Consider the following 15,437-nt stretch of genomic DNA (forward strand, 5'->3'; position numbering starts at 1 on the left):
GGACTTGCCAAGAAGACCTTTTGGATTAACTCTATCCTATGTGAATATACACATAAGAAACAATATCCTTATGTTTGGCTCTAGAGTGTTTTTGATACAGGTAGTTTCTTCTCGTACATGATTGTTGAAGACAGATCAGACAGCTCTCTGTGTCTTGTATAATCATTGTTTAAATCAAGATGTCTTTTTATTACTTGGCAGCTGGTGTGAGGACATAAAGAGGAGCAGTAACCCTAACACGCATTGTGATATAAATAGTATGATATATAACATTCAGGACAGATGTTGTGATGGTGACAAAAGGAAATGAGATAAACTATTACCCATTCCACAACACTGAATTTAATCATTTTTATGTTTTCCCAATTCTCTTTGTAATCTTCCACTACTTACATTACTGTATAATCCCAGCTTTAATAAGAATCAATAAGATATGACTCAGCCAGCATCATACAGTAATTAAAGTAAAGACAAGTTTTTTCTGTTCCTCACCTCACTGGCCTCTCTCTCTTACTTTCATTTCCGCTCTACCTCAGGTGGTAATGCGGCGCCTCATGATGACCTCACATCAGATGGCCTGGAAGGGATTTCATTTGTGAATCCGATTGGAGAGATTTATCTTCATCCACTAGCAGGTGAGTCTGCAAGGTTCTCCCACACAGGCCAGTTAGAGTGTCATTAAATTTCTGTTTATTTGACTGGGCACATTGTCTCAGACCACTGGGGGCTGTGCAGACAGACAAACTAATTTACACTTCACAAAACTCTACCTACCTGCTTTCTCTGTGTTTGAATTAGTTTAGCCCTAATAGATGCCTACAACTGATCTTTATTTGAATTGTTGTTAGGTTAAGCCTCCAACACTAACTTATAGACTTTAGCAAATTTAAGATGGAAGTAGTGCCTCCAATTTGCATCCCAAGAGTGTGTTCTGCGTAGGAGTGGGCTGTGGTAAGCAGTCCAGCTGGGAGCCAGTGTCCTAACATCCTCTCCACCTCGCAGCGATGGAGGGTCATGGCGAGGTGGACATCAAGGTTCAGCTGAACTGCAGCCACTGCCACTCAGAGAGCTGCAAGCGTGACGAGAACACCAAGCTCATCCTGTGTCTGTGTCACAACGGGGAGGTGCTGGCCAGCGACAACGTCACCTGCACAGGTGAGGGAGCTACTGGGAGAGCTGATCTCACCCTGCTGCACAATATTACGTTTACACCTGTCAATATCTGTGTTTGCAATTGAAGAAACTGAAAACACATAATCCATTTCTTATTACAGTAGTGGTAGTGAGGTATGGTCTGCCACAGCCTTCCCCCGCTGACGGCCTGTGTTCTCCCCTCTCTTCGCAGCCCCGCGAGGCCCGACCCCAGAAGGGCACCTCTCCCTGCCGCTCATCTTGGCTGTGGTGGCCTCCACTGTGGTGACTGGCATCGTCCTGGCCTGTGCCAGCCTCATGCTCAGTAAGAGACTTTACCAGCTATGTATGCACCCCATCCCGTCTGTGCTCACCTTCCATCGCCTCTGAGGGCCCGGCTCTCTCTGGCACACATTCCCAGTCCAGTCCACACACAAACCCCACCAGCCCCCCAGGAACAGCACTGACTGACCATCCTCACTCCCTTGTGTTTGTGTGTTTGTGGGTTTTTATTATATTGTTTTATTTTATTTTTCCTTACCATATTTCTGTGGCTTTCAGACTCAAGCGATAAGGGTCACTGTGTGGTTTTTGGGTGGAATCTAAAACACACTGAAAATTCACTCGCCATCCCATGTAAAACAGAACTGAATCAACAGAATGGATAAAGACGATGCCGGTATTTAATTCAGTCAGTCAGTCGGTTACAGTCTATCTGAATTAAAAAGGGAAGTACAGGCAGAGATTAATACATAATTGTTATACAATCACATTTTGTTGCTTTTTTGCCCATGTTCATGGCTGTACTAATGTAAGAGCCAGGGGATAGAAGAAAATTGACTGTTTCATTGATTGCTTTCATGTTGTCAGGAGTGCATCAGCCAAGCTTTCTGTTAAATAGCTATTTGTGTTAGTCATATAGGAAGGTGTGGAGGGTAGCGGAAATTCAAAGTGGACATCTTCAAAAAACCAGCCTCACAACAAAGGTTGAACTTTCTGACCCATACATCTAGCTATTCGTTGTTGTCTGAAACAAGGGATAGCTGGAATTTCAGTTCTTAATTTTGCTGGGCCCCCACTCATTGTTCTTTTAAGTCAAATTGACTTTCGACTAATGGATAACTCTTTTTATCCAAGTCCCAGCTATAATAAACTATGACAGTATAATTGAAATATATCAAGCTTATGTCTATAGGTACAAGGTCCTTGCCTCTTTCTTATTCTGTCTTTTTCCCTTTTTGTGAAAAAATGTTTTTTACAAAGTTCTACCCTGCTGGAATGAGGTTTGGAGTGATAACAGGTCTTACTTCTGTTACCGTCCTAATAGAAAAAAGGGTCACTGTATCTCTATGATATGACCTCCACAACAGAGCGCTGTCGCAGGTCTCTGTGTTTTTGTTTAGTCTGAGTAAGATGCAGCCACTGGCAGATTTGAATGAGGAATGTGTTTATTTACAGGAACAGGAACCAGAATCCCATTCCAGCATTGTGTGACTTTTCAAATCATGTATTTCCAAAAACTAAACAAATAAGCTCCTAAGAATTATATAGTGCATTTTACCAACCCTCTGTTTTCTTGGGAATACATTGTTCATAGTTTGTCTACCTTTGTTACCTATAGACTGGAATCTTATTAATTTATAATGATAAAGTACTTATTATAAAGTGTATTCAAAATAAGGGAATGCCAATAACTCTGTGAAGCTTGCATTGTATTATTCTGAAAGAAAATACTGTGTTAAATTGTATGACAAATAAACCACTTAAACATTACCACATAGCCCAGTAATGGTTGCTGTTAAATAATTAGTAAAGTGCAATTACAACAGCTGGACCACACATAAGGTATTGCATAAGACCAAAAGAGCAGTGATGGAATGTGGCCGAAAGAAACATTAAATTATAACAAAGTGTTTGCTTTCTATGCCGTTGTCAAAATGTTTTAAAATATTACAGCTGATAAAGAAAGAGAAAAAAAGAAACAGAGCTAAAGTAATATAGCTGACATTTATATATATATATATATATATATATATATATATATATGGGCGACGTGTATATATACATATAATAAATATATATGTATATATCTATCTATCTACATTTATATATTAATAAAGTTGAATTCAATCCTCACACTGTAGAACTCTCCAGATATTCCCTCAGAGATTGTGTTTTTTTTCTGAGGCATGACACTGCTCTGAGATTTGGGTGGTTTGTTGTCTGGTGCCTGTTTTAAAGTTTTGATCTTGCTTAGAAAATATGCAGATTGTTCCATTATTTACACATTTAAAAAAAGGCATGAAATTTGCATTCCACAACCAGTGACATCTGTCAGCAAATTATTCATAATATTATTATTACAGTATTATTGTAAACTCTGCAGGATAGGCCAAAGGGCCTCCACTGTTGCCATGCACTGGTTTCGGTAAAGCAATCATCACTAGGGACTTTTGAAAAGGCTGTATTTTAATGAATGTATTGAAATCATATCATTGCTTTTTCTATGTAATAACACTGTGTACAATGCAGGATAATCAGATAACTACAATTCCAGTTTAACGAAATTGTAAGAACTGCTGATATATCATTTGTGAAGTAAAATTAATTTTAATGTATTGTGTCTGAAAAAAGAGAAAGTTACAATGCAGGGGAAGTAGTCAGTTGTTATTATTATGCTGTCTGTTAGAGGAGAAATGAAAGAGGGAGACAGTGTTGGATCTGGTCTTCCTGTTTACAGTGGAGACATGCTAGGGTCATGACTGTCATGAGATCACGATGGTGGTGGTGACTCTTTCAGACAGAAATAGCCACTGTCATCATTTTTACATTAATGGCTGTGTGAATGTTTTCCAATAAATGAAGCAATGTGACCATGAAGCATGCGCCAATGAAATCTGCCACATGGAATACATATATTTCAGCTATAGCATAATTTTCCTGCATGTGTTATGCATTCATGTTGCTTTTTAAATGGCCTAACTGAACTAAATACTATAATGGTAGTTTGCATGTTACTCAGCTTTTCTTTAAAACATATTTGAAAAATGTGATCACTGCACTTGAGAAACAAAACCGTATATATTTAAACTGAATGTTTAGACAGCAGAGGGTCACCACAACATTTTAAATCCACTCTTTCTGTATTACCAAAGTGCATAATTGTTTTCGGAGGCCTGAGTCACAACAGAAAGTATTCTAATAAGAAAATTTGAATTTCAGAAATCAGAATCATTGATGTACAGCAATCAATGCCAGTGGATGTTTATATTATTATTATTATCATAATTTCTACATCAAATATGTTTGGTCCTCTAGACAGAGAGGGATTTTACTTCTATTGTTTAACCTGTCTGGCTTAAATCTGAAAGCTGTTCACAAAGCACTGAAGCAGCCAGTGAAGGTGATACATCTTCCATGTTTACTTTGCTCTTGAATGGAATTTGTTCAGGTTTCTGTGGAAACGTCTGGTGGACTTCTACTCTGAACAGCAGAGGTCTGCCTTTTATAACTGCTCAACATTCAACAGCATTCAGTTTGACAACTTAACACAGAGGCTCTTGAGTATATAACTTAAGAGGACAGGAGCGTTTCCCATATCATCCTTGTTTCCATAACAAGAGACTTTAAACTGGCTGTTTTTGATGAAATGTGTTTTCAATAAAGTCATGGGAAGAAAAAAAAAAACTACCACATCATTACCAGCAGTTCTTGTGGGTCTGTGTTTAATAGACTACATCAAAATACTTGTGCTGTAGGCCTGTGTTAAAATTAAAAGATAATATACTTCATCGTTTAATAAATCTGTTAGCAACATCAGAAAGGAATTGTATGTGCACATAACGTTGTGTATAATTGTTTCCTGTAGAACAATTCAAAACCGATGTTGACGTTTTAATTAATCCCAGTCTTCTGGAGACCTGTTTCAGAGCATGCTCCTAATTTCCACAATACAGAGCCATGCAGCCTTCAATAAAGTAATCTGCGCTTGTATTAAAGCTGTCCTCTGTAAAAAGTTTTCCAGTGCAACTCGTAGGGAATTGCTACACCTGGGTTTTGGATCAAAGGACTCACATGCGATAAGTCAGGTTTTAATCATGGCTTGCTTCAATGTAGCTCATAAAATCTATCGTCTCCGTGGTCAAGCAACAAACATGCCAGTGTAGTGCTCAATGCCAGAGATGTCATTGACACCACTGGTGGCAAAATGTCAAGTGATGTCATTGATGTCAGCAGCAGGGACAAGGCCATGCTGGGATAGATCCTTGTGCTTGTACCTTCTCTTGGGTTATTCCCTGGTAGAAATCTGTTTTTCCTGAAGCTGGGGAACAGGTTCTCATCTGTGGACTAGTTAGAGAATATGAGATTTTCTCATTACAGGAAGAAATGCACAAGAGCAACCATTGAAGACTGCAAGGAGAATTAAAATGCATTCTGTTTAAAAGATCATGACTAGGAATAGTTAATGCTGGCCCCTACAGTGCCAGCATAACCGTTTGGTTCAATGACAACTGAACCCGTAGGTTGCGCAAACTCCCTTAATCATATTGTCCTTTCAACACGGCTCGGAACTTCAAATCTGTCCCCACTGAACATGACGTTAAAAAAGACAGCTGCAAGATGAACATACAAGCCAGGAGTTAGGTGGCAATCGCATGTGCTTCCCAGAACACAAATCCACACTGAATAGCAAAATAGATCCAATTTGAAATGATAAATGTCACGGGAACTTAAAGCTATGAGAGTCCTCACTGGTAATATCTATTAAAGGGAATATGCAAGTATATGAGGATACATATGAAAGCACTTTGAGTTTCTTGAAGCTCTCCTTTTCACTCAGGCGATATCATTAGCAGTTTTGCCACAGATCTCAGGAATGTGGAACCTGAATTCTTTCCTTTTTTTGTTTGCTTTTTTTGTGCTGCATCTTCCAGCCAGGAGTGCTTCCCTCTCATTATTAAAGTCCAAAGATAACGTGCGATCCAACTACAAAAGGACAGGCCTCGTTATTTTTTCACAACACTCCTGTGGTGCTCTGACATGATGTTGCATGAGTGAGCATTCGCAACAGTCATATTCACTTCCTGCAACTGATGAAACTGGCTCAACACCTTTTGTCCTGAGTGAACAGGCCGTTATGTTCAGGCGCTTTGGAGTAAAAGCAGCTGACGTCCGCAAGTGCTGATGTGAGTTTATGCAGGAGCACATCTCGAACAGCTCCTGAGAAAGAGACCGAGACCTTTGGTCTGACAGGAGGTTAACAGTGTCTCTTCACCTGAGATCTCCCCCATATAGGTTGGTAGTCTGTGCCAGGGGCCCAGCTGAGCCCCCCCCCTCCTCCCCAGAGCCTGCGGCCAGAGGATACGGGGATGTTGGCACCAAAGCTCTGACCACCACGCAACGCCACCCCCAGGCAGACTACCAACCTGCATCGGGGATGTGGCTCTCCACATCTCCACTGAGGGTGAGTCACTTAGGCACAGGCCTTCACAGGCAGGATTTTCAGGCTCGAAGACATAGTCAGAACCTCTCAAAATATCAGATGCAACCCACTAACAACATTGGCTAGGAACTCATGTTAGCAACGTTAGGAACTCCTTTTCATCCTCCTCTTCTTCTTTTAACCTTTGTAAACCAACAATTTTGTGGTTGAAAGGCAAAATTGCAGATGTTTTCTTAAAATAATCGCCCTAACCTAGGTATTAAATATTGGTTGTGTTTTTTAAAGGGAACAGTGTGTTCTTGACTTCTCTCAAGCCATGTTATCAGCCTTTCACATCTTTAGGTGTCAAAAGCTTCACAGGATGTTTGGGTGACAAACAGGCATTGAAATGAGACTGACTGACTGGTCCTCTCACCGCAGCCCTTCCCTTCTGTCTCTCTCTGTCCCTCTCCAGTTTATTACCGCAAGAAGAACCAGCTCCAGGCTGTGCGCGTGCGCCTGCAGAGCCCCGAGTACAAGCTCAGCAAGATCCGCACGTCCACCATCATGACCGACTACAACCCTAACTACTGCTTCGCCGGCAAGGCCACCTCCCTCAGCGACCTGAAGGAAGTACCGCGCAAGAACATCTCCTTGCTCAGGTACCATGGAGGATTGGATTACTGACACACGATGAGGCACAGCAGGGAACTCTTGACACCGTGGAAACTAGTGCCCTGGCTGCTCCTTATTACAGCCCAGCAGTGACGTCCATAGGCCATCTATAACTCTAAATTCTTGTATAGTTTAGTTAACTGCCTAAAAGCACTTGAATTAACTTATAGTTAATCTGCAGGGTTGCATGATCCTACCATACAGGCTGATATACATGCAGTTCTCAAGTAAATGGTTTCCTTCCTTTTCTTCAGTACCTTTTCTCTACCTTGGCCTCTTTGATACGTTTTTATTTCTAAAGTGTCTTTCCCAAGGTGAAGTGGACCAGCGTTATTGATTTGGTGGTCAGCCCTGGTAACATCTCTCTGTCTCTCCATCTCTGTCCCCCTGTGGGTGGTGTATCAGGGCTCTTGGTCATGGCGCATTTGGAGAGGTGTATGAGGGACAGGTCCTGGGAAATGCCGGGGAAAGTGGGCCACTGCAGGTCGCCATCAAGGTCAGCACACTGAGACCACCAGAACTTTATATTTTTCGTAGTTTATACTTGATTTTATATTTAGAATAAATGATATGTATATCCACGAGTTTCCAGTGTCCCATGATGCCTTGCGCAAATTATGAGCGTTAGTTCCGGGTTCGAATTAAACAAACGGTTTCTTCATTCATTAATTCATTCATTCATTCACATAGACCTTACCAAACTAATGTGGTGTGGGAACACAACCTGATGGAGATAAGGGTAATATTAGCCTACCTTTACCCTACGTAATTAATGGTTGGGAAGATGACATGAAGAAGTTGAATATGAATATGAATATAGATGATTAGTCCATGAGATTATTTGGTAAGGATCTGGAAAAACAAATACACTAAGTAGGGATACTTTTAAAAACAATTTAAACTCCCTGTGTCTTACTTATAGCATTTATCATACTATTCTCTACTGCAAATAAGCACTCATTGGGATACATAGACTAGGTTTAATATTTTCAAAATAAATATTCTGTATCTATTAGATAGAGCAGGGAATGCAATTAACACCTGCCAAATACAGGGTATGCTGGCTGTGTCAGGTAAACATTTCAGGTCACCTGCCACCATGATATCAAAACTAGTCGACATACCTGTTCTTGTGCCATGTCTGTCAACGCTCCTGCTGAGGCGGTGTCTCATAACCCAGAAAGAGCATTGAGTATGGGTTATCCTGCGCTGGCATCTTATCAACAAAGTGAAACAAGCAAACATAACATTTGGGTTATAACTTCTGCTTTTTTAAGTTTAAGTTTTTGAGCCAATTTCTTTTAGCTTCGTCGTGATTTGGGAGGCGATGGAAACTGTACCATCTCTGACAGGAACATTCTGATTTAATTTTAGGTTTATGGTTGAAGCACTCCAATTTAAGCCAATCATTAAGTTTTGTCTCGTTGTATGTACAATGACGAACAGCACGTTGTCCCCGAGCTCCGTAACATTTCAACATCTAGCGAGTGAATATGTTATTATTGCTTATCCCAGTTAGCTAGCTAACGAAAATCAAAAATACTGCCAGTCAACTCAGTACTTTGCTACCCATAAATGCCACCCATAATAGTTTCTACAGTACCTTCCACAGGAAACTTGTGGAAATACATATATTATAAATATGTTTTCCATTGGGAAAGCATCACTAGTCATTTTATCCACATATTACAAGCTTTCAATAATTTTTCTGCACTTGTGTTGCTTCAGTCTGACGTCTTTTAAAATCTCCTTCATCTTTCAATCTTTTATTCTCTAGACTCTTCCTGAAATCTGCTCAGAACAGGATGAGATGGACTTCCTGATGGAGGCCCTCATCATGAGGTCAGATCATCTGGAGCGCCCTATCTGTCCTCCTCCTTACACACACACTTCTGCGTACCTCGCACATACGCACAGGATCGTCAACCGCTCATTGCGGTTCGGGTCATATCCCACACAATCGCTTGGTGCTGGACTCGTGAGGTGCCGTGCGACACTGAGCTTGTTTCTGTCCGTCTCCACAGCAAGTTCAGCCACCAGAACATCGTGCGCTGTATCGGCGTCAGTCTGCAGAACCTGCCTCGCTTCATCCTGCTGGAGCTCATGATAGGAGGTGACATGAAGAGCTTCCTGAGGCAGAACCGTCCCAAGACCGTGAGTTCCCCTCTCGCCTTTAGACTAGATGTCGTCCGTGTTTCTGGGTAGCTTCTGTTTTTGCTCGTTGTTATTTTTCGGTGCCTTAAGTGCTGAGCAGTTGTGTTTCGTGGCACAGGGCCAGGCGTCCTCCCTCACTATGCTGGAGCTGCTACACATGGCGAGAGACATTGCCTACGGCTGCCGCTACCTGGAGGAGAACCACTTCATACACCGGTGAGTGTAGGGGGATGGCCAGTTGAGCGTGGAGGGTTGATGCACAATCCTTAAAACAGGAATTTTATGTTTTTTCTTCAAACAAAGAGGGAGAGCACTGTGGCTTTGGTACTCCTCTCGTGCTGTCGTGTTACTTGGCCACTGATAAAACCTATTATTGACAGGTTGTTCCTTATGCTCTATATGTCCCTCCTCTCGGCTGTGTGCTTTGAACCCTGCTGTTTGTTTTGTAGGGACATCGCTGCCCGTAATTGTCTGCTGACCTGCACAGGCCCAGGGAGAGTAGCGAAGATCGGAGACTTTGGGATGGCCCGTGACATATACAGGTAGTTATCCATCACCAGGCTTCTCTGTATTGTTTCTGCACTCCAGACTTCCTCTGTAACAGTAGTCTGTCCCAGGTGAATGCGGGAGTGATCCCCTTGCTAGCTCTCTCGTCAGGACCGCACATAGATTCAGAGCTCTCGCCCACCCTCGGTCTCTCTCTCTCTTTCTCTCCACAGGGCAAGTTACTACAGAAAAGGGGGTCGGGCCATGCTGCCTGTCAAGTGGATGCCCCCAGAGGCCTTTTTGGAGGGAATTTTCACCTGCAAAACAGACACCTGGTAAAGACATGTTTCCCTCTGTGGCTGACACCCCTGAAACTCAGTGTCATAGTCTTTTATACGATTGGTCTACTCTTTATAAAATAGATCAGGGGAAGTTTGTTAACCTAGATCGTACGAAGCTAATTATATTGTTTGATGATGTACACCCAATACACTGTACATTTGATGCTCTGTAATTCAAAACACGAGTAAACACTGACAGTTAGATTTGCTGTCTTCGTGGTCCTGCTGTGTTTATTGACTGTGTCTCCCCCTGCAGGTCATTTGGGGTACTGCTGTGGGAGATCTTCTCTCTCGGGTACATGCCGTACCCCTGTAAGACCAATCAGGAGGTGCTGGAGTATGTGACGAGTGGGGGCAGGATGGACCCTCCAAAGAGCTGTCCTGGGCCTGTGTAAGTCCCTCAAACTGCTCAAACTGTGTTTTCAGTGTTTAGGATTCGAAGGTCATATAGTTCCCTTTTTTCTTCTTCTGCTGTCTTCGCCTTCTGTGGTGTGGTGTCAAATGTGAAAACTAAAGCCTCCGAGATAAGCATCACAGCTCAGCATGACCTGTGACCAGAAGTAGTTCATATCAATAACACTACTTGCACCCACAAGATTAACAAGTGTGAGTTAAACTTTTTTTTTTTTTTTAGCAGATTACTTACAATTGCTACAATATATCAGATTATTTTTACATACAATTACCCATTGATATAGTTTTTTACTGAAGCAATCCAGGTACAGTACCTTACTCAAGGGTACAGCAGCATTGTCCCACACCTGGCACTGAACCCCCGACCCTCCGCAGAGTCCAGAGCCCTGACTTCTAACCCACACTACTACTTTATAGCCCCCTGTTCAAAGCTGTGAGTGTGTTCCTTCCCTGCAGGTATCGGATCATGACCCAGTGCTGGCAGCACTGCCCAGAGCACAGGCCCAACTTCTCCACTCTCTTGGAAAGGATCAATTACTGCACACAGGTAAACTAGCACCCTGTGTGAACTCCCTCACTGCCTGCTTGAGATACGTTCATATTCCCGTGTATCAGTGGTATTCCCCAACTGCCTTCTTTAGCAGGATGAACTGTATATTACTTGCATGTTATACACAATTAATATATATGTATAATAACAGTGAGTTCTTTTTATGTTTTAATGTTTATTTTTCTCTGCTTTGAGAGCCATAATATTTATTTCAATCATATTTTGTCCTTTACTGTTGTAAGGTAACACACAAATACATACAATAAATAAAGTCCATCTCTGTTTCAAAACGCTTAACCCTCATTCCACTTCCTGCATCTTCCTCAGGATCCTGATGTCATCAATACCCCCTTGCCTGTGGAATACGGCCCCCCAGCAGAGGAGGAGGGTAGTACAGTGATGCGTCCTGAGGGATCTGGGAGCATGACGCCCCTACTGGTCACGCCATCTCTATCCCCAGACCCCTGCCTGCGGCAGAACCACACCGCCACGCTGCCCCAGGCCCACAAGTCGCTGTCCTTGCTGCAGCGCCCCCTTCAGAGACCACAGGAGCTCTCTCTGCACAGGGAAGTGCTGGGAGCAGGATGGGCAGAGCCTAACCCAACACCGGGGGGTTGTTCTGGATTGTGGCTGCACGCTGACTCCACCTCCACCGCAGCCAGCTCTGCGTCTGGTAGCCAGAAGCTGAAGAACAAGACCAAGAATCTGTGGAACCCCACCTACGGCTCCTGGGTTCTGGAGAGCTTCGGCCGTGGCAAAGCGGCTCTGTCACAAACACAGCCCCCTGCCTCTGGGGCCGGCCCTGTGCCACCCGGCCCCGAGAGGGATGATTCGGGTTTCGATGGGAACGGCAGCTCCTCTCCGCCCAGCTCCAGGACCTCCCCGTCATCGCCTCTACCCTCCAGCCCTCAGAGCCCAGGCCGATCTTCCTGCAAGGGGGCAGGGGTGTCCTCAGGGGCTGCCGGAGTGGATCTGGCCAAGCTTCAGAGCTTCCCCTGCGGAAACGTCAACTATGCCTACGATGACCAAAGCTACGAGGCCGAGAGCTTGCCCCTGGTAGTGGCGAAGGGGCCAGAGCCCAGTACTAGCGCCACTCCTGTTGGCAAAGGTAGCCCCGCTGCATGCATCACCAAACCACTGGTACAGCGCCACACCAGCTACAGCCAAGAAGACATCCAGCTGCTGAGCAAACCTGAGAAACCCACCCGGGACAGAGACTCTGGCTTCTCCCTGTCGGAGGACCTCAGTGTCACGCCTGTGTAAGTGCCGGGCCACGCTTCATCTCGGGACACGCCGACGAACACTGGATCACCACACTGGAGTGCCCTGGCACCTTGCACTGGTTCACCTGTTACAGGAGATGGCAGCCATTATTTTGACTTTTTTCTATATTTTTGTTCGGTACTATTGTTTTATATATAAATATTTGTACGCGTTTACGGTTGTATTCAAGCGTCAGTGTCGGTAAAGTTTTTGGGGAAAAAAGGAAGAATTAAAAAAAACACTGCCTATATTGGATTTATGCGAAGCACTGGGAGAGAGAAGGAGAGAGATCATCATGGGAGAAACCCTTTTATACATCGTATTGTGTCTTCACTGCTTTACTTTGACTGTTTTTATTTGCCATTCCTGCAATTACATTTTTGCAGTGAGGCTGTCAGCTGTGAAACCGACCGAGTTTTATGGGAGAACCTCGCTTGTAGTCACAGCTGCATTTCCCATTCCTTGAGCCCCCTGGGATTTTTTTTGTTAGTGAGAATAAACACAAGAGTAAGATTTGTAGATTTACGGGATGTTTATACCCCAGTAAAAACAGCCAGGTTAGAATATAGTCACACCTCTGTACTAGACCTCTACTGGAGTCCTGACACTGGCACGGCCGGCTTTTACTCGGGTGAAATTACAATGTCTGTGGATTAGAAAGTTGTAATTAAGCCAATTTCAGTTTCCTGGGGTGAAAAACTGGAAAGAAATGATTTGTGTTTTGTATTATTATTATTATTATTATTATTATTATTATTATTATTCAGATTAGGGTGTATGACTGATTTACTTGCAATACTCAATAGGGAGAGGAGACACCCAACACTAACTGGTCACAGAAAACCAGAGTTGTGAGCTTTGATCGCTGTGCCACAGGCCCTGGGAGGGGAGAGGTCAGAGGTCAGGGCCGGCTGTACGTTGTCAAAACTCACAGCTCTGCTCAGAAAGATGGGGCTCTGAACGTCTCTGATACAGCACTGACATTATACACCTTTCTGTTCTACATATTCTCCAGCGTTCCTCCTCCCGTTTTGTGAATTCAGTGTTGCTGTAGCAGGACAGATTTTAGTTCTTGTCAGTCACTTAGTTTTAATCTACAGTGAACACTCTATTTATGTTTGAAATGTATCTGCTGTTTGTTTTTACTAATATGTTTAAACTCAGCTGGTCAGACGTATTTTAGGGCTCCACTCTGGCTCATTGTTTTCTGGAGACCCCGACCTGGTGAACCAAAGTACTTACAGATGTGGACACGGGTGCTGTTTACAAATAAGGCTTTTCTTATGTCACATTGTATTTTATTTTTTTAAGAGAAGCCAGCGTTGGATTACAAATATGGTATGATTTTACACTGTTCTTTCAACAAGCGTTCAGTATTATAAATGTGCTGTTTTGTCCGAAGAACTTTCATTGCCTTGGAAGATACTGATTTTGTATTATCAATGCCAACTGATAGACCTTTGCCAAATTGGAACTTCAAATTCAATGTTTTGTAGCCAATATTCTTGTTTATCTATTTTAAAACAAGTATATGTAGAATAAATACATTTCCCAGTTTAGTAAAAACGCTTAAATATGTCACCAGTTTATTATATTTAGTCCCACCAACTTTTTTATATAGATATATAATAGTAACCATAATGTTTTTGTTTTTTAATTAAATGAAAAAATGTTCTGCCCACCAATTTTATGGATAGGAAATGTTTAATATATATATATACACTCACCTAAAGGATTATTAGGAACACCATACTAATACTGTGTTTGACCCCCTTTCGCCTTCAGAACTGCCTTAATTCTACGTGGCATTGATTCAACAAGGTGCTGAAAGCATTCTTTAGAAATGTTGGCCCATATTGATAGGATAGCATCTTGCAGTTGATGGAGATTTGTGGGATGCACATCCAGGGCACGAAGCTCCCGTTCCACCACATCCCAAAGATGCTCTATTGGGTTGAGATCTGGTGACTGGGGGCCAGTTTAGTACAGTGAACTCATTGTCATGTTCAAGAAACCAATTTGAAATGATTCGACCTTTGTGACATGGTGCATTATCCTGCTGGAAGTAGCCATCAGAGGATGGGTACATGGTGGTCATAAAGGGATGGACATGGTCAGAAACAATGCTCAGGTAGGCCGTGGCATTTAAACGATGCCCAATTGGCACTAAGGGGCCTAAAGTGTGCCAAGAAAACATCCCCCACACCATTACACCACCACCAGCAGCCTGCACAGTGGTAACAAGGCATGATGGATCCATGTTCTCATTCTGTTTACGCCAAATTCTGACTCTACCATCTGAATGTCTCAACAGAAATCGAGACTCATCAGACCAGGCAACATTTTTCCAGTCTTCAACTGTCCAATTTTGGTGAGCTTGTGCAAATTGTAGCCTCTTTTTCCTATTTGTAGTGGAGATGAGTGGTACCCGGTGGGGTCTTCTGCTGTTGTAGCCCATCCGCCTCAAGGTTGTACGTGTTGTGGCTTCACAAATGCTTTGCTGCATACCTCGGTTGTAACGAGTGGTTATTTCAGTCAAAGTTGCTCTTCTATCAGCTTGAATCAGTCGGCCCATTCTCCTCTGACCTCTAGCATCAACAAGGCATTTTCGCCCACAGGACTGCCGCATACTGGATGTTTTTCCCTTTTCACACCATTCTTTGTAAACCCTAGAAATGGTTGTGTGTGAAAATCCCAGTAACTGAGCAGATTGTGAAATACTCAGACCGGCCCGTCTGGCACCAACAACCATGCCACGCTCAAAATTGCTTAAATCACCTTTCTTTCCCATTCAGACATTCAGTTTGGAGTTCAGGAGATTGTCTTGACCAGGACCACACCCCTAAATGCATTGAAGCAACTGCCATGTGATTGGTTGATTAGATAATTGCATTAATGAGAAATTGAACAGGTGTTCCTAATAATCCTTTAGGTGAGTGTATATATATATATATATATATATATATATATATATAAATGCAAATGAAAACTTTAAAATAAC

The 15,437-nt window shown here is 42.8% G+C and overlaps 1 protein-coding gene across 1 annotated transcript in view; it reads left to right on the forward strand.

Moving 5' to 3' along the window:
- The window catches only part of ltk (leukocyte receptor tyrosine kinase), a 55,848-nt gene extending 41,130 nt beyond the window's left edge, over positions 1 to 14,718 (forward strand). The window contains exons 17-29 of the mRNA XM_066694501.1: positions 537 to 635; positions 1,003 to 1,155; positions 1,346 to 1,456; positions 7,029 to 7,215; positions 7,634 to 7,724; positions 9,006 to 9,070; positions 9,253 to 9,382; positions 9,501 to 9,598; positions 9,832 to 9,924; positions 10,102 to 10,203; positions 10,466 to 10,600; positions 11,080 to 11,170; positions 11,501 to 14,718. Coding sequence (XP_066550598.1) covers positions 537 to 635; positions 1,003 to 1,155; positions 1,346 to 1,456; positions 7,029 to 7,215; positions 7,634 to 7,724; positions 9,006 to 9,070; positions 9,253 to 9,382; positions 9,501 to 9,598; positions 9,832 to 9,924; positions 10,102 to 10,203; positions 10,466 to 10,600; positions 11,080 to 11,170; positions 11,501 to 12,436 — 2,291 coding nt within the window. The 3' untranslated portion in view covers positions 12,437 to 14,718. The remainder of the gene's footprint in view (positions 1 to 536; positions 636 to 1,002; positions 1,156 to 1,345; positions 1,457 to 7,028; positions 7,216 to 7,633; positions 7,725 to 9,005; positions 9,071 to 9,252; positions 9,383 to 9,500; positions 9,599 to 9,831; positions 9,925 to 10,101; positions 10,204 to 10,465; positions 10,601 to 11,079; positions 11,171 to 11,500) is intronic.
- Positions 14,719 to 15,437: the final 719 nt, after the last annotated feature.

This window comes from Amia ocellicauda, chromosome 21, assembly GCF_036373705.1.
Source record: "Amia ocellicauda isolate fAmiCal2 chromosome 21, fAmiCal2.hap1, whole genome shotgun sequence".
Taxonomy (NCBI): domain Eukaryota; kingdom Metazoa; phylum Chordata; class Actinopteri; order Amiiformes; family Amiidae; genus Amia; species Amia ocellicauda.